Here is a 23719-nt window from a genome sequence, read left to right on the forward strand (position 1 = left end):
AGTTTATTTGTAGAGCACATTTCATACACAAGGCAATTCAAAGTGCTTCACACAGCAGGAAAAATGCATTAAAATCACAAAGAAATTACAGAAATACAATAAAATTAACTAAATTAAAAATTATCAATCCAACTGATTGTCTAAACTAATAAAATCACAAACAAAAGAGAAGAGTGCAAAGAAAAAATCCTTTCAGTCATATGCGCAGCTAAACAAAACTGTTTTTAGCTTAGATTTGAACATTGTCAGAGTAGAAGCCTGTCACAAAAATCTTCAGGAAGAATGTTCCAGATTTTAGCTGCATAAAACTGAAACGCAGATTCCCCATGTTTTGTCCTGACTCTGGGCACCAGCAGGAGGCCGGCCCCTGAGGTCCTCAGAGTCCGAGATGGTTCATATGGCACTAACATATCCAAGATGTACTTTGGTGCTAGGCCATGGAGAGACTTGTACACAAGCAGAGCTGCTTTAAAGTCTAATCTCTGAGCCACAGGGGCCAGTGCAGAGACCTGAGAACTGGACTAATGTGATCGTACTTCCTGGTTCTAGTCAGGACCCGAGCAGCAGCGTTCTGGATGTACTGCAGCTGTTTTACAACTCGTTTGGAGAGGCCAGTGACCAGGCCGTTACAGTAGTCTAATCTACTGGAGACAAACGCATGGATAAGTCTCCAAATCTGGTTTTGACACTATATTTTTGATTTTGGCAATGTTTTTTAGATGACAAAAAGCTGCTGATGTTATTGATTTGATGTGGCTGTTAAAGTTCAAGTCTGAGTCCATTATTACCCCCAGATTTCTAATTTGGTTTGTAGGTTTTAGAGCGAGACTCTGGAGGTGACCGCTAACACTTTCTCTTTGTTTCTGTGGGCCAAAAACAATGATTTCAGTCTTGTCTGAGTTCAGCTGGAGAAAGTTGTTTTGCATCCACAAACTGATCTGTTGGATGCAGTGACAGAGTGAATCTACTGGTCCACAGTCACCTGCCGATAGTGAAACATAGATCTGAGTGTCGTCTGCATAATTGTGATAGGACACATTTTCACTGCGTATCAACTGACCTAACGGCAGCATGTAGAGGTTGAACAGAAGGGGACCCAGGACTGACCCTTGGGGCACTCCACAGGTCAGGATCATGTGGTCTGAGACACAGCTACCAATTTCAACAAAGTACTTCCTGTCTTCCAGATAGGACCTTAGCCAGTTTAGGGCAGTGCCAGTGATGCCCACCCAGTCCTCTAGTCTCTGTAAGAGGGTCCCATGATCGACAGTGTCAAAAGCAGCACTCAAATCTAACAGAATTAAGACTGAGGCTTGCCCGTGTCAGTGTTCAGGCGGATGTCATTTGTCACCTTGACAAGAGCAGTCTCAGTGCTGTGATGAGGTCTAAAACCTGACTGAAAAACATCAAATGAGTTGTTTATTAAGAGGAAATCTGTGAGCTGTTGGTAAACAACCTTTTCAAGGACTTTGCCCCAAAATGGCAGATTAGAGATGGGCCGGTAATTACTCAGTACTGCGGCATCAAGACTGCTCTTCTTTAGGAGAGGCTTTATGACCGCAGTTTTCAAAGACATTGGGAATGTTCCAGATTGAAGCGACATGTTAACTATGTGAGTGAATGGTGCTAACAAACTGTTCAGCACAGACTTTAGAAATCTGGTGGGTAACACATCGAGGCAGCATGTACATGTTACTGGTGCAAAGTGAGTTTGCTCTAAGTGTCTTGGTGGTTTTAGGGTAATTTTTTTTATTGTGGGATCTATAGCATTTTTAATGCCCTGAACTTTGTCATTAAAGAATAATGCAAACTCATTACACTTGGATGTGGAAATGAGTTCTAACGGCAGCTGAGCTGGTGGGTTTGTTAATCTGTTTACTGTGGCAAACAGGACATGCAAGTTGTTACTGCAGCTTCCAATGATTTCAGAAAAATATCTTTCCCTAGTTCTACATAAGATTAGGTTGTACATGTTCAGCTTCTCTTTGTAAATCTCTTTTTGAACCTGGAGCTTTGACTTGCGCCATTTCCGTTCGGCCCTGCGGCACTCCCTTTTCTGTGCCCTGACCGAATCATCATTTCTCCACGGAGCCTTCTGCTTATTTTTTAACTATTTTAGCCTTTATAGGGACGATGGTGTCCAGAACATTCAAAACACTAGATGTAACAGAGTTCAACACATCATTTACATTAGAACATGAGACATTTTCAAAGTTTATAATTTCCATAAACAGTGCACCTGTGCCATCACTTATGTGTCTCCTCTGAACAACTGCAGGACCAATCGGTGGTTTGGGAGAAACAGACAGGTCAAAGAAGACACAGAAATGATCAAACAGAGCAGCATCGACCACATTGACATTTGAAATATTTACCCCCTTTGTAATTATGAGATCTAGAGTGTGTCCTTTGCTGTGGGTGGGGCCACTCACATGCTGAGTAAGACCGAAGGTTTCAAGGACAGCATCAAGCTCTTTAGCGTTTCTGTCACAAATATTATCAACATGCACATTGAAATCACCTGTAATGACCAAACCATCAAAGTCTGTGCATATGACTGAAAGCATCTCAGTAAAATCATCAATAAAACTTTGGCAGTGCTGGGGAGGCTTGTATAAAACAATGAAGAGAATGGATGGAGACCGTTTTAGCTCCATTTTAAAGGATACGTACTCAAATGATGAAAACACCCCAAAAGACCACCTGCGGGTAATTATTTCATCTCTAAAGACAGCACAGACTCCACCCCCTTTTTTGTTTTCTCGTGTTTCAGATTCAAACTTAAAGTTGGGTGGAGCAGATTCTATCAGAACTACATTTCTTGTGTTTTTGTCAAGCCATGTTTCAGTTAAAAACATAAAATCAAGATTATAAGAAGAAATAAAATTATTAATTAAGAGAGATTTCTTACATAAGGATCTGACATTTAGCACAGCAAGTTTCAGACTAGTTTCAGTGGGACTGGGCTTTATCTTTACACAGGGAATATAAATCACATTTCTCAGATTGGGCCTGACTCGCATTTTGTTTTTCCATCTGTGTGATGATGTGACTACAGAAATAGCAATAGGGGGGGCTCTTTTTACATAGGGCCCCGGGTTGGTTTGATTTTTAATGTGACAATAAGTCCCGGCAACGCTGAGACCCAGCGCTGAGACCTTAAACTTAAACAAACTCCTCCTAGGGCGTTATGCCCTCTGGCCTCAAAATAGGTGTATGTCCTTTGGACAAGTATGGCCGTCGCCGCCGCTCGCGCTGCTTTACTTATCTCTTATGTTTCTTAAAGGTCCCATAACATGCAAAATCAACTTTTCAGAGCTTTTAACCTTCTTACATTGCTATTTGTGCTTAATATATGTACCCAGAGTATTTTTTTGATTGATTCCCGCAGTTTTTAGCTATATTACAGACTATCTCCTTTCCGCGAATCTCCAAACTGACGGGGGGTGGGTGCAAGACCGTGTCATAAGGGCAAGCACGCGTCACCATCCCCCCTCACCCTCCCCCCTCTCCATCCCCCTCCCGCCTCCCGCCCCCCGGCCCCTTCCCCCCGGCTCCGCGCTGGCTCCTCCAGGCTAACCCGTGTCTCCCCGAGTTTTCTGCTTCGATTTACGACGAAACACGGTTCAAAGAGGCCCAAAACTTCATTAATGATATCACACTCTTTACTATTATCACAATGGTGAAGTTTTATGTGGCAGTTGATGCAGCAAACGGGAAAATAAACGCAGAGAAGTTCTATCCGATACCGAAAAACCCGGAAATAAGAGCGCGATGGACATAGACTTTTATACACATATATATATATATATATATATATATATATATATATATATATAGATCTATAGATACATATCTGTTCTGCGCACGCTGTAGAATTAACATAACACCAGTTTTATTTAGGCTCAAAGTAGTGTTGATATGAAGTCCTATCTATTATCTATATATCTATATATTTCTTAACTATTGTGTTAAGGGTGTTGCACAAGCCTTATTATTATCAATTATACACTTAGGATAGACTACGAAACGTGAACAAAAGCATGTTATGGCACCTTTAATATAATAATTACTTTTATGCACTATAAGATACTGTATCACTGAGATTGTTGTTTTGCTCTGTACATTCTGATATTTCATGTGTAAAATGTCATTTTATTTCAAATGTATTTTCTCACAAATGGTATCTGCCATAGTAGGTCATAGTATTACCATTACCAAAAGTCGAAATGAAGTTTGTTTACTTCATTAATTCAGATGTAAACGTGTATTTAAAATGTGTGTTTATACAGTCATTGAAAAAAATTCACTTTTGGACATTTAAGACAAACAAACAGAAAACCTGGTAGCCCCATATTTTGCATCTCCAGTTGCCACTGATTTACCTGCACTGATGGACTTCAGCCTGGAGAATCCTGATGTTGCATTTAAGTCACGTGTGTTAACAAACAGGCTGTAAAAATATGATTGTGTGTTTAACCATTAACTGATTACGGATCATGCACTGCAAACAGCTGCAGTGCTCAGATCTCTCGAATGATGAGTGACTTCAGGCTCATACTGAAGGAGATTGGGGAGTTCGGCTGGTTCCAGAAGAGGCTGGTAGCATTGCTGTGTCTGCCCACTATATTTTCCGCCTTCGATGTGATCGGACAGGTCTTTTTGGGCCTCTCGTTTCCACATCACTGTAACACTGACTGGATCCTGGAGATTGGGTCTAACCTGACAGAAGACAGACAGTTGAATCTGACTTTGCCTGTGAACAAAGATGGCCAGTATGAAAGCTGTCTCATGTTCAAACCTGTTGCATTGGACTTGGAGACTATTGAAGCTTATGGACTCAATGACACAACAGCATGTGAAAATGGATTTGTTTTTGAGACTGTCAAAGGAGCCTCCAGCCTTGTGTCAGAGGTAAGTTCTCTGTGCACAACTCCAGCCTCTGGACAAACACAACACGCAGCACTAGTGCTATAATACACGTTTTTATTAACCAGTTTGTAATTACTTGTAACTATTGACACCATGTTTAGCAGTAAAGTAGGCATTGACTCTACTTGTGTTTATATTTTCTATTCTTTCTCCCAGTTTGACCTGGTATGTGACCAGAGTACTCTAACTGAAACTTCTCAGTCCGTCTACATGTCGGGGCTGCTGATCGGAGCCCTGGTTTTGGGGTTTATGTCTGACAGGTAACAGACTGTATTCTGGTGGTTTATTTCAGAAACATTAAATACTTATTTGGCTGATCATTGTGTCTGCTGCAGGTTTGGTCGCCGATTTGTGATCCTGCTGTGTCTCTTCCTCATGATGACTTTTGGGGTTGCTTTGGCCTTCTCTCCAAATATTTATGTCTACATGGCGATAAAGTTTATCTCTGGCTTTTCTGTGTCAGGAATCCTTGCCAACGTCTTTGTTATAGGTAGGTAGAACTATCACCTTTTAAAATCTTGCCTTTCTTCTAAGACTTGGTAAAAAAAGACTTTAACCAATCTTATTTGACACAATTGAAGAAATTGCTGGACTACCCAGAGACCTTCAGCTTTACTGTGGCACAGGCCTCTTCAATTAATTCAATGTTCAATGTTTTATTGTACATTTTTTTGGATGAATGAATCCAAATGACTTAAAATAGTCTACAGTAATAGGCTTTTACTTGTATTTTACACACAATCACTGGTGTCCATTCCTGGTGTCAGTGGTTCCCAGAGGAGCCCCAGCCCTTTGCTGCCTCCCTGTGCAGAGAGTGCAGGCACCGGGTCTGCAGATTTATGCTGATGTTAAGTTTGAGTGCAGACAAACAGTCTGCAGTTTCACAGGACTGTGGACAGAACCTGTAGAATCCAGGCAAAACTAAAAGCCTCAAACTGTAGTTAGGACTTCTCTCCTCACATGTTATGTTTCTTTCAACTTGTAATCCATGTGAAATGTTGAGAGAAATATGTCGCATGTCACAACAATATAACTGTTGGGTTCACACATGTTTTCTTTCATGGATTTTTACGTGATTATGAGACAGATTGTCAACAAGAAAAAGTGACTAAAAGTTGGACTTTGTAGAACATCTTAAAGGCGGTATGGACGATTTTTCAGCGATTTGAGAACGCAGGTGAAAGTGCGCATGCACACTCCCCCGTGCGGACCGATACAACACACATGTGCGTTTGTTTATTAGCGCAACGGAGCGCATCGCATCGCTCGTCTCCCGTAGATTTCTGTCCACTTCTGCGTCAGCTCGAACTGTCTTTCTCCGTCTTCATTTTGCCCCGTACACTGAGGGAACTGTATTATGATAGATCCATGCGCTTAGGCACGCGGAAACGTGGGGACGAGCCTGACGCGGCTGCAGGTGAGCGGTAAGTGCGTTTTATGATTGATACGTGGCAGGACAAATGATTTATCCACGCCACGAGGAAATATGATAAAAAATTTGCTGGAAAAAATCGTCCATACCACCTTTAATGGACGCTAAACCAGGGCTATTCAACTCAATTTTCCTGAGGGCCAGATTTCTCGAGGGGGCCTCTGAGCTGGACCTGTCATGTCATCATTGTTAACAAAATGAAAACAACACCAGAGTTGTTTCCATGATGGGAATATATCTACTGATGTAGAACAAATAAAATATAAACAACAACATTGATCTGCAAATTGGACATTCCAATACTAGAACTAAAGTAGGACAAGACTACCAGTAAAAAGGTAACTAATTAGAATCAGAATCAGAAAGGGTTTATTGCCAATGAACAGGATTCACAAACATAGGAATTTGTCTTTGTGATTTGGCGCAACATAAAACAATGAGCAATTAATAAGTCAAAACAGAAAGTATTTAAATCTACTATGGGATAAAATAACAATCCATGATCATCTCCACTGTCTTCTGGGCGTTGAACTCCAGGTTGTTACCGCTGCACCAGGACACCAGCCGGTCCACCTCCCTCCTGTAGACAGACTCATCCCCGTCCGAGATGAGCCTGATGAGGGTGGTGTTGTCCACAAACTTGATCAGTTTTACGAAGTGATGGCTGGAGGTGCAACAGTTTGTGTGCAGGGAGAAGAGCAGGGGAGAAAGTACACAGCCCTGTGGAGCTCCTCGGCTCGAACTAGGTATAAACCAGGTCCAAACCAGGTCTAAAGCCAGATTTAAATAAGGATTAAGCCAGCACCAAACCAGGTTAAATCTAGTACTAGCCCAAATAAAGAACATTTGGGAGATGGTTTTGGACCAGATCAGATTGTTTGGTGAGCCTGATCTGACTCCCGGGCTTTAAGTTGAATAACCCTACTGCTCCTACAGTACTTGTTTTCTTATTATATGCTGTTACATTCAGGCACATTCAGGCCCCTAAGAACCAGGCAATGTTCTCACAGGTCTCGTCTGTCCCAGCTCCTTCTGCCCTGTTCCATTGAGTTTCATATTCTGGGTCACACCAATCTTGAGATTGATTTATTCCCTTCATCAAACAGACTGTTGGAGATAGAAATAGGAAGAGTCTTTAGTCCTTTATAAAGATCTATGAAACATTTTGTAGAAAAAAAAACTATTAAAAAAGGAAATTCAATTTTAATCTGGGTAAAATCTGTGCCAACAACCTGCTGGAGGAAGCTAATCAAAACATGCAAACTATAGATGTTAAAATCTTAAACAGGTTGGCTTATGATCAAAGTTTTGCCCCTAACACAGAACACAGATCTGAGGTTTATGGTCTGGATAACAAAAGGAATAAAGATTTTCCACCAAGTTTGTGAATTTGTTCACCGACAATTCCAAAAACCTTTTCTGATTCTAATTCTATAAATCAGAACTTTCGAGTGGAATAATATTAAATTATATAAATGTATTAACAATTTGGACAACCACTCTACTAATTATATTAAAAATAAATAGAAAAGAGAAGGTCATTTTTATTTTGACCGATGAAGAGTAGGAAAATATATGTACATCTCAGTTGAGAACCACAAAATCAAATCAAATTTGAATCCAGACCTTGAACCAATATCATGACGAAAATGTATCACATTGTGTATGGAAATCTCTTTTGGTCAAATATAGGCATCATCTGCAACATCACTCACTTGTGGTGCACAATAATACACTTTCGAGCTAATTTAGCTGCGCAGTTGGAATTGAGACGGCATAGAGCATTGTTCTGGAACATTTGTTAATATGTGTTCCTACAGCATTGATGGAGACTCTAGTTTGCTGGGTTATCATTTGCTTGAGGCCACATGAAGTAGATATAAAGTGATTTTTTTTGTGAGAACCAGGAGCAAAAGATGAGTAAACACGAAAAAACAGGGGAGGTAATGCTTTTTGAGCTAATCAATCAAAGCTGACGGACTGTAGTCTTGGTGGAAGACGAACCATCTGACAAGCTAACAAGGCTAACAAAGCTAACATGGCTAACATTACCTGCACGGCTCCAGAGGGGGCACCCCCTCCACACAGATGAGCCCCGTCCCTGATGGGAACTCCCCAGGTCCACATGGGTCAGATGGAAGCAAGGACATAACTTTACAACAGCTGGTCCTTATGTTTCGTGAAATGCAGCGTTACATGGTATCATTGAAAGCTGAGATCAGGGCTGAGAACAGTGTCCGGCTCGACAGAGTGCAAGCTGATGTGGCGAGCCTGAAGGCAAGAGGAGACGGCTCTGAGGTGTGGCTGAGGCGCAGCAGCGTATCTCAGACATTATGGATGAGTTGCGGGAGCTGAAAGCCGAGGTAGTGAAACTGGCAGAGTCTGGATTTGGAGTCCAGATCCCGGAGAAACAATCTCAGACTCGTGGGAATTCCGGAGGGTGATGAGGAGGAAAACACTGAAGGTATCCTCGAGAGGCTGATCTCGGAACTTGTATCTGGGACTGAAGTTGCGGTCCCTCCCTTTACTATTAAAAGAGTACATTGCCTTGGCTAAAGAAATAATGTAGGTTTTGTGTGTAAAATTGCACTGAGGCTGAGTCAGCGGTGGTGGGTAAACTGTTATCAGCATGTTCTGTTAATTTGGTGGTCTTTTGAAGACAATACGAGGTTCAAAGGTACGAAGTTCATAGAAGTCTTTCAGTTAGGATCTGAATTAATTACGGTATATGCATTTGTTTTGATTAAGTAATGGCAATTTTTAAGAGGACCCCAGGAAGACGAGCGGCAGCTAAAGGGAATCCTAATAAACAAATATACCATTTCATTGATACATGTTTGTCTTTTTACCTCATTGTTTCTATAATGTTGTAACGTTATCAATTTAACCAATTGAATGTCAAATCTGTGTTCCTTCCAGGTGGTGAGTGGAGTGATGCCTCAAAGTTTGCTCTATGCACTATCGCCTGCCACTCTTTTTTCCCTCTGGGTCTGATGATACTCTCTGGTTTGGCATATTTGATTCGCAACTGGAGAATTTTACAACTTGTCCTGTTCGTCCCTCTTCTGCCCGTGTTTGGGTTGTTTTACTGGTCAGTAGTAGTAGTTGGACTGGTTGTGGTAGTACACCAGTAGTCTAGTATTAGTAGTAGTGTATTAATACATTGTAACTATGAGTCATTTATTGAATAGGATTCTTCCGGAGTCGGCACGCTGGCTCATCACCCAGGGAAAGAAAGAGCAGGCCATAAGTGAGATCCGTAAAGCAGCGAAAGTGAATAAGAAGAAGGCTCCTGAAGAACTGTTTGAAAAGGTGAGATCTGAATCATGCTGCAGCGAGATACAAAATATACAAAGCACTAACATCTTATCATTTCAGCTAAGTGCAGAGCCTCCAGGAAAAAGAAGCAACATGCTGGACCTTTTCAAAATCCCTTATCTAAGGAAACGTACACTCATCATGTGTTTTATCTGGTGAGTAAAAACGGTTAGAGTTATATCTAAGAAATACAAAATAAGAAGTATTTGAAGAAGTACCACTATGATATTCTACCAAGACTGATTGTAGAAAAAGATTCAGTTGTAGTTATCTGGACTCTGTTTTTATAGGAATCAATCTGAGATTGAGAATGACCCTCGGATGAGTGTCAAAACGTTTAGTTTTTTCCTAAAAAAACAGAGTCCAGATGACTACACCAAGACTTATTTGACCACATCTACTTTTTAGGTACTTTACAAATATATTTTAAAGTACTCTTACTTGAGAAAAAACCTTTGGTTTTAATTTTTTAGAACTTACAGAATTGGAGCAAATGTTTTGTCTGTCACATTACATTAATTCTAATTCTTCTAATCATCAGGTCAAATCAGATGTTTCTCATTACTTGAGTTGTGTTGATCACTTACTTTTAACTTTAGCATGTGATTTTCTTAATATTTCTACTTGCACAATATTACCTTCAGTTATTTGATATTATTATTAGAGAAAAAAGTGACCTACATCTGATAAGATCGATCAATTTGTGTGATAATTACACTATAATGTTTTATAATGGTCTTACAGGTTTGCTACTAGTCTGATGTACTATGGAATCAGCCTGAATGTGGGCAACTTCGGCCTGGACATTTACCTCACACAGTTCATCTTTGGTTTGGTGGAGCTCCCGGCCCGACTCGGCTCTTTACCACTGCTGCAGAGATTTGGACGGCGGAAATGTCAAACAGTGGTGCTGGTATTGGGAGGGACTGCGTGTCTAGTGATTATTGCCATACCTAAAGGTGAGATGTCATTCACAATAGTAAACTGCAGCCACTATCTGTAACATTCAGGGAATCCTCCCTAAAATTCTCCACCAGAAAATGAACACACTGCACCTTTAACACTATTGACAACATAACTTTACTTATGACTGTAATGCTACATTGTCAACATTGTTACATTGTTGTTTTAATTATATCAAATAATATCAGCAAATGATTTCATTAAAGGTTTTACCATCTCTTGTTTAAATGCTCGCTGGTTTTCATCCTCAGACCTCCCTGTCATGGTCACAATCACAGCCGTACTAGGGAAATTTGCTGCTACTGCTTGTTTTTCCACTGTCTACATTTATGCCGCTGAGCTCTACCCTACAACACTTAGGTAAGGTTATGGTAATTAGCCTAATATACAATTGTTATGTGAAAGTCCTTACGATAATGTTCTCTAGACAGAATGGTGTGGGCCTAAATGCCATGTGTGCGCGAGTAGCAGGCATCCTTGCTCCTCTGATCCGACTTCTGGACGTGTACCAGTTCTTCCTGCCCATGCTGATATACGGCACTGTGCCTATCCTCGCGGGGGCACTGTGTCTGATGCTGCCCGAGACCCTCAATGTGGAACTTCAGGACCACACAGAGATATTGTGAGTATATGAAGAAGAATGATTAGTATCAGGCAATAAGAAATAATAATACGTCTTGTGTTACTTTGCAGAGGGCCAGATGAGGAGACTGACCTGAAGGACACAGAGAAAAGTACCAAGATGTAGTTGTGTTTATTATTAATGACAACATTTTACATAAATCATTTCTCATTTTCATTGATACAGTTGTTAGTCATATTGTTATTTTAAATTAACATGTTTTGCTCAATATGATGTATAATTCTCACATTTGGAAATGAACCCCAGCTGCATCACTTGGTTTAATTTTGCAATGTTGAAATACATAAAAGTGTTATTTATTTAGTTTTCTTTTAATGAGTTTTATTGGAATACTGTTTTGCAATGTATTTTTATCCATCATTGTAAATAAACATGTTCTTGATATTTCCTTTGCCCCTACAAACCATTAAGATTAATTGATAGTATACATTATAATACTTTAAAGTTGATATTGTTATTTAGGACTAAACATGAAGACTATTGTATTACTGTTGACACAGAAAAAGTGACGATTACTATTTAGTACAGATGGCATCAAACAGGCCTCAAAGCCCCTTTATTTAAGTCCCAGTGTTTATGCAATAGAAAAAACAGCAATTAAACATAAAATGCCACTGTCAAAATGCTTGTACCATTAGCCTAACTTTGGACAACAAAGAAAATTAAAATCAGACTGCAGTGGACTTGTGATGTGTAGAGCTGCAACGACCAACACACAGTTTTACGGCGTCTCCGCAGGGCCCGGCTGCCTCACACGGCCCTTGTGATGGCTGAATCTACTTCATCATAATTCCCCTTTGTCTGGAACTGCTGCTTGTAGTGAAAAGTGCAGTACAAGTCTCCACGCCAGGAGGCGTAGTTTAGCATGCTGAAGATAAGAACAAGTGTTATTGTTTGCGAGCATCAATGTTCACTTAAAATTGGTGAAACTAGGCAGCTGTTAGCTACGGCAAACCTGGTCGGCACATAGGCCTGTGCAGTGTGCAAACTGTGCAAACTAACTAAACTAAGTTTGTCAAACATACAGGCCTAGTCTACGTTCATTATTTCAGACAGTAGTTCTATTAGTATACAGGTGCAGAACGTTAAAACTTTTTTTCAAATTCAGATGAATGGGAGCAGCTTTAAAAAGCAAGGGCTATTGTCTAGTGTCTAGGCTATTTCGTGCCTCGGCTCCTGAAACTGCTGGGCTATTTGACCGCGCCGCGGCTCTGTAGCCACGGCCAACAAAAAAAATTAAGTTAGCATAAGCGTTAACTAATTTAGCCAAGCTAAAATGTGCACGAAGAGAGCAGTCATGCAGTGACGTCTGTTCTCTCACCTTAACTTCTTCTTGCAGTGTTTACAGCAAAAGCAGCTTTTGTGAAAACTGTCTTTATCTGTGGAAACTCTTTCCATAGAGTAAACAGACTGGAAACATGCTGAGCACTTCTCCTGAGACAATGGCTGAAACTGTTGGGAAAAGGTAAGGCCTGAGTTGTGTTCTGCATAAAAATGATAATTGAAAGGATGAATGACTCTCTTCACGGATGAAATTGAGTTTTATTTTCATAAAAAACTGGTACAAACACAGAGATACACAGGTAAAAGAAAGAAACAACAACAAACCACACAATATCATTTCGGCAAGTTATGTTTACAGTAATTACATGCATTGTCACTATTTGGTACAAGATTTCTTCAGTCTAACTTCAGGATGTGTGAGGACCTGGTTTCCCCCCGGGACTGACCGCTGCATGGACAGGACCTGATGCCAGTGTTTGTGGCTCAGTCGTGAGTACAGTTGAAGCTTTGGTTGAGTAAAACGTGTTACCAAAGTTATCAGTCATCTCATCATTTTCCGTGACGGTCTTTGTACCGCCAGTGCTTTCCTTTGTCCCTTTGGGGTTAAGTCTGTACGTTTAGCACACTAACCTCCCTTTTTGGTTTGGGTGAACACGGTTTCTGCCCTCCATGTCTAGGGTCCATTTCCTCATCTGGTGCGGGACTGTGGCACTTGGTTGTTGTAAATTCGTCAGGTTTCGGGTACTGCTGACTTGATGGACAAAATGCAGTCTCAGGGGGGCTGTCTGTTTTTACAGCCGACATCGAGATGAACGCAGATGAAGACATTGGATTGGATTGGAAGTCTTTAGTTCTTGTTCGACTTGACTCGATGCTAATTGAGCTGATGTTGCCTGAAGATGGTGTTGGCACTGCTCCCAACGACTCTTTAAATAAACCTGATAATCCAGCTATGTCTGAATCGGATTTCAGATTAGAGACGGAGGAAAGCGCCTTTTTGATTGATTCCTCTATGTCCAAAAGTCTAGCTAAAGTCTGCTCCTTCACGTGTATAATTTCTTCACTCGCTCGTGCCAAGTCTCCAAAAACATGTGTCATCGGAGACATCGTGCCAGAGTTGGATTTCACTACATTTGGTCTCTTCTCTTTGTGTTGCCCTCCTTCGATTGCACTTCTCTTTGTGTCGGAGCTCACAACCCAGTCGGGCACATCTTGGAATACTTTCTTCAAAGACTTGGCATCACTGGTGTCCTCAATTTCTTCTACTCGAATGAGGATGTTCTCCAGCTCTTCCCGCTTTCTCAAGTTATCATAGATTTCCATGGCAGCTGTGGTGTTGCCTCTCACGATCTCATCCATATGAACTGACAACCGCTGCCTTCGCTCATCCTCGGTTTCTTTTTGCCCTTTCTTTTCTCTCGTCACTTTCACCTCTCCTTCACTCCCTCGTTCGCCATCGTTGGTACGTGATGTTGGAGTTACTGAATCGGATTGTTCTCGGCTTTTGGAATGAGCCATTTTCCCTCTTTTAGGCTTCACTGGTGCGGTTTTAGCTGTTTTTTTACCCCCAAATATTTGACACGCCTCATGGAAGTTTACGTGGCTCTCAAGGGGTTCTTCTTTTTCCATCGTTTGCTCGGCGATGACATTTTCAATTTGTTTATCGATGAAATCTTTTCCTGTGTTTCTGGACTGACTTTGGACTGTGCCTTGATTTTCCTTGGGATCATTAATCTCTGTCACAACTTCCTTGTTATTCCCAGGTGAAGCATTTTGTATTTGAGGTTTTTCCGCATTCTGGAGTTGAACATTAGCTACTGGGCCCTTTGGTTTGGCTTTTAAATGTTCAGGTTTTGGCGGAAGAGCTGGTTTGGGTCCAAGTGGTTTTCTGATTTTCTCCATTACTGGTTCATTTTGACTTGCAGTTTCTTGACCTGCACTGCCACTTTTTTGCTCTGCTGGACCTTGAGTTGACTCAGAAAAAAAGCCTGTTTGTTGTGTGCGTTTTTCACAAGATGTTTCTTTGACAGATGAAGAATTCTTGATTGACTTTTTGTGTATCATTGCTGCTTCAAAGCCTCCACAATTGACATTAACATTAGATCTCTCCAGGGCTTGTAAAGCAGCTTGAAATCTGCCCTCAAAAACAACACCCTCATCTTCTGCAATAGTCTCTGAATCATGTACCTGGACAGTAGAGATTTCTTTCACGAATGCCGTTTTCTCCAAATTGTCATTTGTCTTCAAAGGTGATGTAATTGCGCTCGTTTCCAAAGCAGTTTGATCCCCACGATGCTTGTCATTAAAGCCCCTTGCTGCTGATTTCATTACACCGCTGTTTAGTTTAGCGATTTCTTTTGGAAACGTTTCACTTTTTCCTGCCACTTGTTCAGCAACTTCAACATCCTCTGCAGTTGCTTTTTGTACGACGCTGTAACTTTTGAGGTCTTCCTTGTTGTCATAACGGTACAGAGAGTAGACACTGACCTGGGCACGTTGCTCAACTTCGTCCTGGATAAGCACCCCTTTTTGCAGAGAGTTGTCCTGGGTAAGTATGTCTTCAATAAGCTGCACCACATTGACAGTTTTAAACTCATTAATGTCTGAATGGTTTTGGTGGACACAAACGTTCACTTCTGTAATGTTCAATGCACCATCTCCGTCCTCTTTTAGGTATTTGATGTGTGGCTCGACATTGGCCCGGGGCAAGAGGTGCAGTATGATGTTCTGCGCTCCTCCCTCTGCCACAGTGTCGCGAATAATCTCTGGCCCCTTTTCGGTTAAAATGAATTTCACTTTTGTAGCGTTCATTCTTTCTTGGACTTTAATGATTGAGCCTTTTGTTTGAAGGACATTGGCAGAGTAGAGTAAGTGTAATGTTTCCTTGATGTTCTCCAAAATCATGTCCATGTCGTCTTTGTTCTGCTGCCTGATCTTGTCAAAGGGCGTTGATTCAAAAAGATGTTTTCTCGTCTTTACTTTCGGAAGGTTGCCTTCAAGGATATTTTCTTTTGTACTTTGAAAAGAATGCTCCTTTTCTACATTGACTGTAAGAAATGGGTTTGGACGGAAGAACTCAAGAGACGTTTTAAATGCGTCTCCAAATGTTTCTGGCTCTGGGACGCTAGTAAAATCTTCGTCTCGAACTTCAGGAGGAACTGACAGATCCGTAGACTGAAGGTTGCCGAGTTTGTATTGACTTTCTTCTTGATTTTTCATCAGCTTTTTTAAAATCTGCTCAGGCGTAGCTTTATCTGCATTGTAAACATTAGCTGGAAACGTGTGTTGATATGACATCGACGGCTCCTCAAAGATCTTCCTTGTGGATTGAACATAGATTCTTTCCTCATCTATCAGCTCTTTCTTCTGCTCTTTGTGCGTCTCATGCTCCTCGAACACGCTTGGTGTCACAATTTGGTCTGTTCCCTGTGCCACGTTGGCGATGTTGGAAGATCCATTTGGACTTGTGGGGTTCTCAAATATCAAGCATTTTGAGAAGACTTCTCCCTCATATCCGCTTTCAGCAACTGCTTCCTCAGTTTCGGACTTAAACACTGAGGCCAGCTCCTTGTCTACCACTCGATCTAACATTGTGATTCCTGGATGACAGTGCTTCAGGAGCCTTTTCATCTCACTTTTGCGACGCCGCTCTTGCATTGATTCTACGGCGGCTTTGTATTCTGCGTCATCAGCCATCTTAAGAGAACAAAAAAAATGCTCTAATTATTGTGCTCTTGAATTTGTGAGGAACTCCGTGCAGATGTTACTTTCCAAAATCATGCGAGATGCCTCAACATGCCAGGTATCAGTGGGTTAGAAAACGCCAACAGCACTGTAGAGCAGAGCTTCTCAAAAGTCTTCTAGGAGCAGGATTGGCGCTTCACTGTGGTAAATACGGCGTTTCAAGGAAAATACACACTTGCCTTAATTTTTTGTCGCTGTGGATCACTTTCGCCACTGCGGGTCCACGATCGTCACACACAGACTGTTGTTGTGGTTGTTATTGTTGCTTTTTATGGCGGTTGGCAGTCAACTGAAAAGGTGCATATAGTTCGTATTCTTCCTCCTTCTTCTTTGGGGTCTTATGGCGTGATTACTGTTGTTGTTGTTGTTTTATGGCGGTTGGCATCCAATTGTTGTTGTTGTTGTTGTTGTTGTTGTTGTTGTTGTTTTATGGCGGTTGGCATCCAATTGTTGCATTACCGCCAGACTTTATTCCTCAGACTTTTCGTTGCATTACCGCCAGACTTTATTCCTCAGACTTTTCCCGCTGCTTTTATACTACATTGTCTTCAAAGTGGAAAAGAATCCAAAACACACTCTCGCACATGCTGTATGACGTCACATGACCGGTCAAAACGGAAAGCAATCGAACGCACACACATTCTTTTTGCATTTGCTTTATACTGTCACGTGACCGGTCAGTAGCGGTCCTTCTTTTTCTTCTTTGGTGTTTTATGGCGGTTGGTATCCAAGTGTTACATTACCGCCACCTAGTGTTGTTGTACGTCTTCAAAATATGTGTTTTACGCTATACTGTTAAAAAATAAACTGCATCACCATCGCTACACTAAAGAAGAAGAAAAGTCTAAAGAATAAAGAAAAACTACAGCGCAGGTGGTGGTCTAAAGAATAAAGTCTGAAGAATAAAGTCTAGAGAATAAAGTCTAAAGAATAAAGTCTAAAGATTAAGTCTGAACAATAAAGTCTAAAGAATAAAGCTGTGCGCCAAAGAAGTATAAAGAATAAAGTCTAAAGTATAAAGTGGTGGTAATGACCTCATGGGCTTTGTAACACCAAAGCAATGGAAGGAGTACTTTTACGGACTATGACAGAGTCTGAGGACAAAGCACTGGAAGTCAAGGCACTGGAAGAAGAACTTTTAGGACTACGACAAAGTCTAAGGAATAAAGTCTGGCGGTAATGCAACACTCGGATGTCAACCGCCATAAAACAACAACAACAACAACAACAACAACAACAACAACAACAACAACAACAACAACAACAACAACAACACTTGGATTCTAGCCGCCATAAAACACCAAAGATGAAGACGAATGTAACACCACCATAAATTGAGAAGCCCAGAACTAATGATTAAATGAGTTTTTAGTGTTTCCATTCCGTGTCATTCAAACGATGGTATAGCCAGGCATGAATAAATAAAGAATAGTTCATATTTGGCCGTATGATCACTGTTACCAGCTCACTACATTAGCATAACTGTTTTCCATACATTAGTCAAATAAACATTTATAATTGCTAAATAATACATTAGTTCATATTATAAACCTTGTTCCCCTGTAGCTTGATCTTTGGGTTTTTATCACTTTTACCATGTTTTTCCATGTTTTCACAGTTAACTGTAGCTTACTTTACTTTGCGTCTTTTATTTGACTCTCAAAATAGGAAGTTACAAATTAATAAAAGCGATATCATAAATTTACCTTTATAGAGAGGGAGACAAGCGCAAAGGGAACCAGGAGGGACAGAGAAGGGACAGAGGAGAGACAAAGGAGGGGCAGAGGAGAGACAAAGGCGGGACAGAGGAGAGACAAAGGAGGGACAGAGGAGAGACAGAGGAGAGACAGAGGAGGGACAGAAGAGGGACAGAGGAGGGACAGAGGAGAGACAGGAGGGACAGAAGATGGACAGAAGAGAGACAGAGGAGGGACAGAGGGGAGAGATGAGAGACAGAGGAGAGGCTGTGGAGGGACAGAGGAGGGACAGAAGAGGGAGATGAGAGAGAGAGGAGGGACAGAAGAGGGACAGAGGGGAGAGATGAGAGACAGAGGAGAGACAGAGAAGAGGCTGTGGAGAGACAGAGGAAGGACAGAAGAGGGAGATGAGAGAGAGATGAGAGCGAGAGGAGGGACAGAGGATAGACTGAGGATGACAGAAGAGAGACAGAGGAGAGACAGGGGAGGGACAGAAGAGGGACAGAGGATAGACAAAGGATAGACAGAGGAGAGACAGGGGAGAGACGGAGGAGAGACAGAGGAAGGACAGAGGAGGGACAGAGCACATTTCTCGAAATTTGGCCCAATGTCTCGCCCCCTTGACACGGCTCTGTGCCCCCCCGAACAGGCGCGCCCCACACTTTGAGAAGCTCTGCTGTAGAGCCTTTCTCTTTGTTATGAAACAACATGCAGTTGTTAAAGATAAATGTCTCGTCCAAAAGGATAAATGATTGTGTTTGTAACAATGCAAACATCATTTTACAGTCGCTCCAAACAGATAAATGATTGAAATCACCATGCATTACAGCTAAAGACCTACTTTACCTTTGTGAGCCTTGTTCTCTTTCCCAATTCAGATGATGACACCTGAATTTAAAAAAAGAAACATTAGAATAAAAAGCAGACAATTGTGTTTCCATTTATGCTAAAAAAAAGTACTGACTCGCAGCAAAAACAATGTTTTTCTTTTATTTATAGCATTTCAGTTATGTCGTCAGTATGTAAGTATAACAAACTGATTTACCAGAGTCTTTGGTCCCTGCGGGCCGAGCTTTGACAGATACAGAGCAGATATGGCCTTCACAGACACAGACAGCTTCTCAGAGCTGTCTCTGAAGTCTGCAACGGACCTTCTCTTCTCCTCTGACAAAGCAAAAGAGGCAAATCCTGAGTATCATCTCCTTTCTGCCGAATTTAACATAACACAAATGCTGAATATAGACATTTACAGATGTGGTCCAACTCTCGGGCAGTTCCTGAACAGTAAACACTCTCCTAACAGGTGTCATGTGGTCGGGACGAATATAGCTCTGAGAGAGACAGCCATCTGACTCCACTGACACACATACTGAGCCACTACAGCGAAAGGTGACTAAGCACTGACCGAAAACATAAACACGGCCAACATAGATGATTAATGATATTATATTAGCTCTGTCTATGTCATACTATTCACACAGAGTACAACCTAAGAAAATATGTGGCCTACGACAGAACAATTCCCTGTCTAAATACGACTGAACCAGTTCTAAGATCAGTCTAAACAACTAAATCCAAATTTGACTTTTTTAGACCTGCAGAGGAATCCATGTACCGGTTACACCCTTACACCAGTTTGAGAACCACTGTCTTAGATGACATAGTTTAGCATTAGCTTTATAGCGATGTTAACCGACGTCTAGCACATTCATTCAAGTACTCATGATTGAAATACAAACACAAATACAAAAAGTACTCACTCAAACAGTTAAACAGCGCCCTTATCTCTATCTGTGGTCCAGTTTTCCCCTGAATCCTTCCCGTCCCAGTCTTGCCCCAGTGACAGCTGACCCTCGCACCCTCGCACCCTCGCACCCTCCTACACGTACTCAGGCCTACACTGCGCCTGCTATTTCTGTCCCATGTTGGAGAGGTCTGCTCTGAACCAAGTCAATTATGGTTCTGCACACTCACGAGTAATCTCTACTCGTGAATCTACTTTTTACTGCTTTGGGTTACAGATCAGGAAGTAGCTTTCCATGAAGGGCACCTACTATCTTAAATCCCATAAAGATGTGTTTTATTAAGCTGTGTACCTACCAGCTTGGGACGCTGCAAGTGTTTCAAAATCTATTCCTCCAATAGTTTTTCTTCTCTGAATGTTGGTGTTATTTTTCACCTGTAAATGAGATGTATTAGAGAGTACGCATACATAAAAGAACCAGGCCTTTTTGAGCTATTTCAATTACCTTTGCATTCGAACCAGTTTGTTTTGCCACCGTTGCAATCTCTTTCACTGGAGCCTCAACTGAAATGCTTCGAACATATTCAGTAATCTTTCTTCTCTCTCCGTTCGACACGTCGACATTGGCAGATTTTCTCGGAGAGGACGTGAACGTTTCCTGTTTGACCGAAGCCACAGATCTGGGTTCAAACTTGGACTTCAGCGCGTCGATGTTGTGGAGACTTCCGAGAGACTTGCTGCGAGACAAACTGGTCGGACTTTTAGACTGGAGCCCTGTGTCGTTGCTCCCGGTTACGGATCCATCAGTACTACAAACGCTGTCGCTCTTTTGAAGATGAGGGCGCCATACCTGACAGTTGCAAAAAACAAACACAAATAAATCAGTTAGTCTTCTATCATGGTGTATTGGCACTGATATTTGACTCTATATTACTTGACATAATAAAAGTATTAATAGTAATTCTGTCTTTTAAATTAAGCTAAAAGCAGTACATTTAGACATCAAAGTTGGGTAGTAGTAAGAAATGCTTTGCAGTGAAGTCGAGTGTATGGACTTTAAAAACATGCAGAAGACCATCGGATAACATACAGCAGTTTGTGTTTTCGTTTATTTACCTGTTTGAAGTCTTCTTTTGAGTTCTCCTCAATGTCGATTCTTGTAGTTTGTATTTGTTGACTGACTCCCACCTGATACCTGACACAGTATCGCCTCGTTTTATTACAACACACTGTATGTTATCATGTCGTTAGGCGAGTAGTTTTACCTAGCGACGAGCTGCGACACAGATATCTTCTTGTCCCGCAGGCTTCCATCTGTCCAGACGGACTTGTCCCCAGTCAGAGCCGTCAGAGACTGGCTGTGCTTCAGGCTGCTTCTCCACTCCATGTCCAAACTGCAGGAAGAAGATCATTACCAAGATGCGGTTGACTCATTTTTTGCACGAGTTTGCGACTAAACAAATTGTGAAACAGGCAACAAAACATATTGGAGTGTAACAGAGTGAAGAAAATAAATGTGAAAAGTGTTACCTGGCAGGTGACAGCCGTGCTCGTTCCTACGGCGACTGAAGCACTTCCACGACATCACAAGACCAGCACACAGTGAGCAAAGTCCTTCTTCCTCATTACCTCGCTATAACATCATTTATTACAGATCTATTATCTATCGTGTTTAGTGCGCGTTAAAAAGGGGGCAATGTACCAGTGTTGAAACGTAGAATACAATAAATATACGCTAACATTATTGGAAAGATGTATAAAGAAATACATGTGTACAAAAATGCTGACATGAGCGCCAGTGCAATGAGGTGAGTATTGTACACAGTTTGGTGGTCTGGATCGGTTTAATGCGGCTCCCAGAAGTGATTGATTAGTGTCTTACTCAGCAGCACTTCGGGGGCCCAGGTGTCGGAGCAGAATGCTAATGCGGCGTGCTCAAAAGAAAAGGCCAATGACGTGCTCGCCGGTGGTGCAGTGGCGCAAGTCGTAAACGCATTATGGGTTCACTTCCTGGCCTTGAACGTTTGCAGAATGTCTCTACCTTCTCTCCCCATTCCGCAACTCAGCTGGACAAGAAAAAAATAAAATAATCACCCACATCTTTGTCTGGGTTATTTTTGCTACACTCTAGAGTTTTATCTCCAAGACAGCTGGATCTGCATAGACACTGTTGCTCTGCACTTTGTGTGAAGTTCACTGACCACACAAGAGGTCAAGTGAAAACGCTAACTAGCATGCTTGGGAGTCTTTGAAATCTAGTACTAGGTGGTCGAGTGGTTAGGCGGCAACACACATGCCAGGCTCCATGTGCAGCTGGTCGCAGTGTCGTGAGTTTAAATTCCGGCTCTAAAAATTGACCTAATGTCCTCCCTTCTCTCTCATCCCCATTTCATTCAAAAATGCCCTGTCTGTTAAAGCCTATGGGCCAAGCAAAAGGGTTTAATATTTTTATTTTATTCTTATTGTTCTTTTGAGTTATAGTTTTTTTCTAATAAGTGCAAAATGAAATGGCATTGGAATGGAAGTTATGCAGAAATTGAAGTTGGTTATTATTTCCATCTTGTGGTGAACTTGTTTCACTACAGTGGATTCACTTTTCACCTGAAATACTACTACACATACTGTGGTGGAAGAGTTAACAACAACACATTACTAATTGCTACTCAATACTTTTCACAAATATTGAGTTCAGCTAGTTACATATGGAATACAAAAGTGTATCATTATATAGTTGCCCAGAGTATGTTTGTGCCTCCATAATTATACTCCACACACTAAAAACTGATCTCTTGTTGTACATCATTGAATCGTTTAACCTCCTTAAGTATGTGTGAGTGTTTCTATAACCTGGACTTCCCCCTGTTTCCTCCCACAACTCGCAGGCTGCAGAGATCTGAAACAGCACTAGCCTTTGTCAGCACAACACAATTCATATGCACCGTCTTTAGTGCTGCACTGTGTTAATCATTCTTCAGACAAAGAGAGAGCAACAGCGGCGGCACACAGCCCTGGGGCAGAACCAGATCCTGCGCCTGGCTGTCTCCCCCTCCTCTCTCCCCCTCCTCTGACTCCCGGCCTCATCCCTGGCAAGAGGCAGATGAAAGAGAATATGCAATGCACCGCCTTTTGACTGTGAACTCAACAGTGTTATTAAAGCAAGTTTACAGCTCTTGTCCCGTTCTTTACACAGACCAGACAGCTTTGTAGGGCCCATGCATGTGCCCAGTTAGTTGATGCTTGTCCCATAAAGCTTTGATCGACACACATAGTCACACTACAAAATATAGTCCAGAAATCTATATACTGCCTTTTCTTTGTCTCCAGCACTTCTCTAGCCTCAGATGACCCCCCAAAACACAGCACTAGTTTATCATAATGCACCTTGGACAGAACAGTACGTGTTTTGTCCTGAAGGTGGCAGGAAAGACCATTCCAAAGCAGCCTGCACTCCTCTCTCCATCTTGGGTTATGTGAGAGCAATACACTGAGGCTATTCAAGGCCAAACTAGGATGTGTCTGTAAACTAAAATAACCCAGAACATACAGCAGAGAGGAGCCAGAGCAGCAGACAGTGTAGAAAAGATAAGTTTTTAGCAGCTGATTATCTTAGTAGTAATAGATAAATTAACATCAGTAAAAAGTCAACCATGTGCAATCACCTTTTAGGCTGTTTCACTCATATGTATTCATTTATTTAAGTGTAGTGGTGTCAATTTTTGTGTTAGAGTTCAGTCCAGCCAGTGCTAATATTGTGGTCTAAACAAAAGTAGAACAAGTGTGGTGGAAGTGACACAAGCTAATGCAGCAGACGTCTCACATGGCCCAGCAGTCATGGGTTATTTGGAATGGACAGTATGCAGTGTGACACACCGTGACCGCGCACTCTGTCTGTCTCATGACGGGGCAGAGATTTCATATTTGTTCAGGCGACTATGCTCTGATAAGTATGTAGATGTGTTTGG

General features: G+C 41.6%; 2 protein-coding genes across 3 annotated transcripts; one reads left to right on the forward strand and one right to left on the reverse strand.

Annotated features, from left to right (window-relative positions):
- Positions 1-4477: 4477 nt before the first annotated feature.
- On the forward strand, positions 4478-11393 carry LOC140364640 (solute carrier family 22 member 13-like). 2 transcript variants are annotated; one of them, XM_072450893.1, is made up of 10 exons: positions 4478-4914; positions 5089-5192; positions 5268-5422; positions 9284-9455; positions 9556-9676; positions 9743-9837; positions 10427-10641; positions 10897-11005; positions 11073-11267; positions 11339-11393. In XM_072450893.1, the coding sequence occupies exons 1-10, from the start codon at positions 4537-4539 to the stop codon at positions 11391-11393; spliced, it is 1599 nt and encodes a 532-aa protein (XP_072306994.1). In that variant the 5' UTR covers positions 4478-4536. The 2 variants fall into 2 exon arrangements, with proteins under 2 accessions (XP_072306994.1, XP_072306995.1); XM_072450894.1 differs by lacking the exon at positions 11339-11393 and having other exon boundaries at positions 11077-11239.
- Positions 11394-12769: 1376 nt separating this feature from the next.
- On the reverse strand, positions 12770-21396 carry LOC140364332 (uncharacterized). Its single transcript, XM_072450430.1, has 8 exons — positions 21288-21396; positions 21023-21151; positions 20874-20952; positions 20263-20607; positions 20114-20192; positions 19059-19177; positions 18860-18901; positions 12770-16268 (listed from the first exon to the last, which is right to left on the reverse strand). The coding sequence occupies exons 2-8, from the start codon at positions 21142-21144 to the stop codon at positions 13176-13178; spliced, it is 3879 nt and encodes a 1292-aa protein (XP_072306531.1). The 5' UTR covers positions 21145-21151; positions 21288-21396; the 3' UTR covers positions 12770-13175.
- Between the last annotated feature and the right edge of the window lie 2323 nt (positions 21397-23719).

This window comes from Eucyclogobius newberryi, unplaced genomic scaffold, assembly GCF_026437365.1.
Source record: "Eucyclogobius newberryi isolate DKJ021-1_F unplaced genomic scaffold, fEucNew1.0.hap1 SCAF_18, whole genome shotgun sequence".
NCBI classification, from domain to species: Eukaryota; Metazoa; Chordata; class Actinopteri; order Gobiiformes; family Gobiidae; genus Eucyclogobius; species Eucyclogobius newberryi.

Bases quoted from the DNA above. Each gene is read 5' to 3' on its own strand.
- LOC140364640 (XM_072450893.1), top strand. From the start codon at position 4,537: ATGATGAGTGACTTCAGGCTCATACTGAAGGAGATTGGGGAGTTCGGC. The intron at 5,193-5,267 runs GTAACAGACTGT...TGTCTGCTGCAG, and splicing joins TTGGGGTTTATGTCTGACAG to GTTTGGTCGCCGATTTGTGA. The intron at 9,456-9,555 runs GTCAGTAGTAGT...TTTATTGAATAG, and splicing joins GTGTTTGGGTTGTTTTACTG to GATTCTTCCGGAGTCGGCAC.
- LOC140364332 (XM_072450430.1), bottom strand. From the start codon at position 21,144: ATGGAGTGGAGAAGCAGCCTGAAGCACAGCCAGTCTCTGACGGCTCTG. The intron at 20,193-20,262 runs GTAATTGAAATA...TCTCATTTACAG, and splicing joins AAACTGGTTCGAATGCAAAG to GTGAAAAATAACACCAACAT. The intron at 19,178-20,113 runs GTAGGTACACAG...TTGCTTTGTCAG, and splicing joins ACTTGCAGCGTCCCAAGCTG to AGGAGAAGAGAAGGTCCGTT.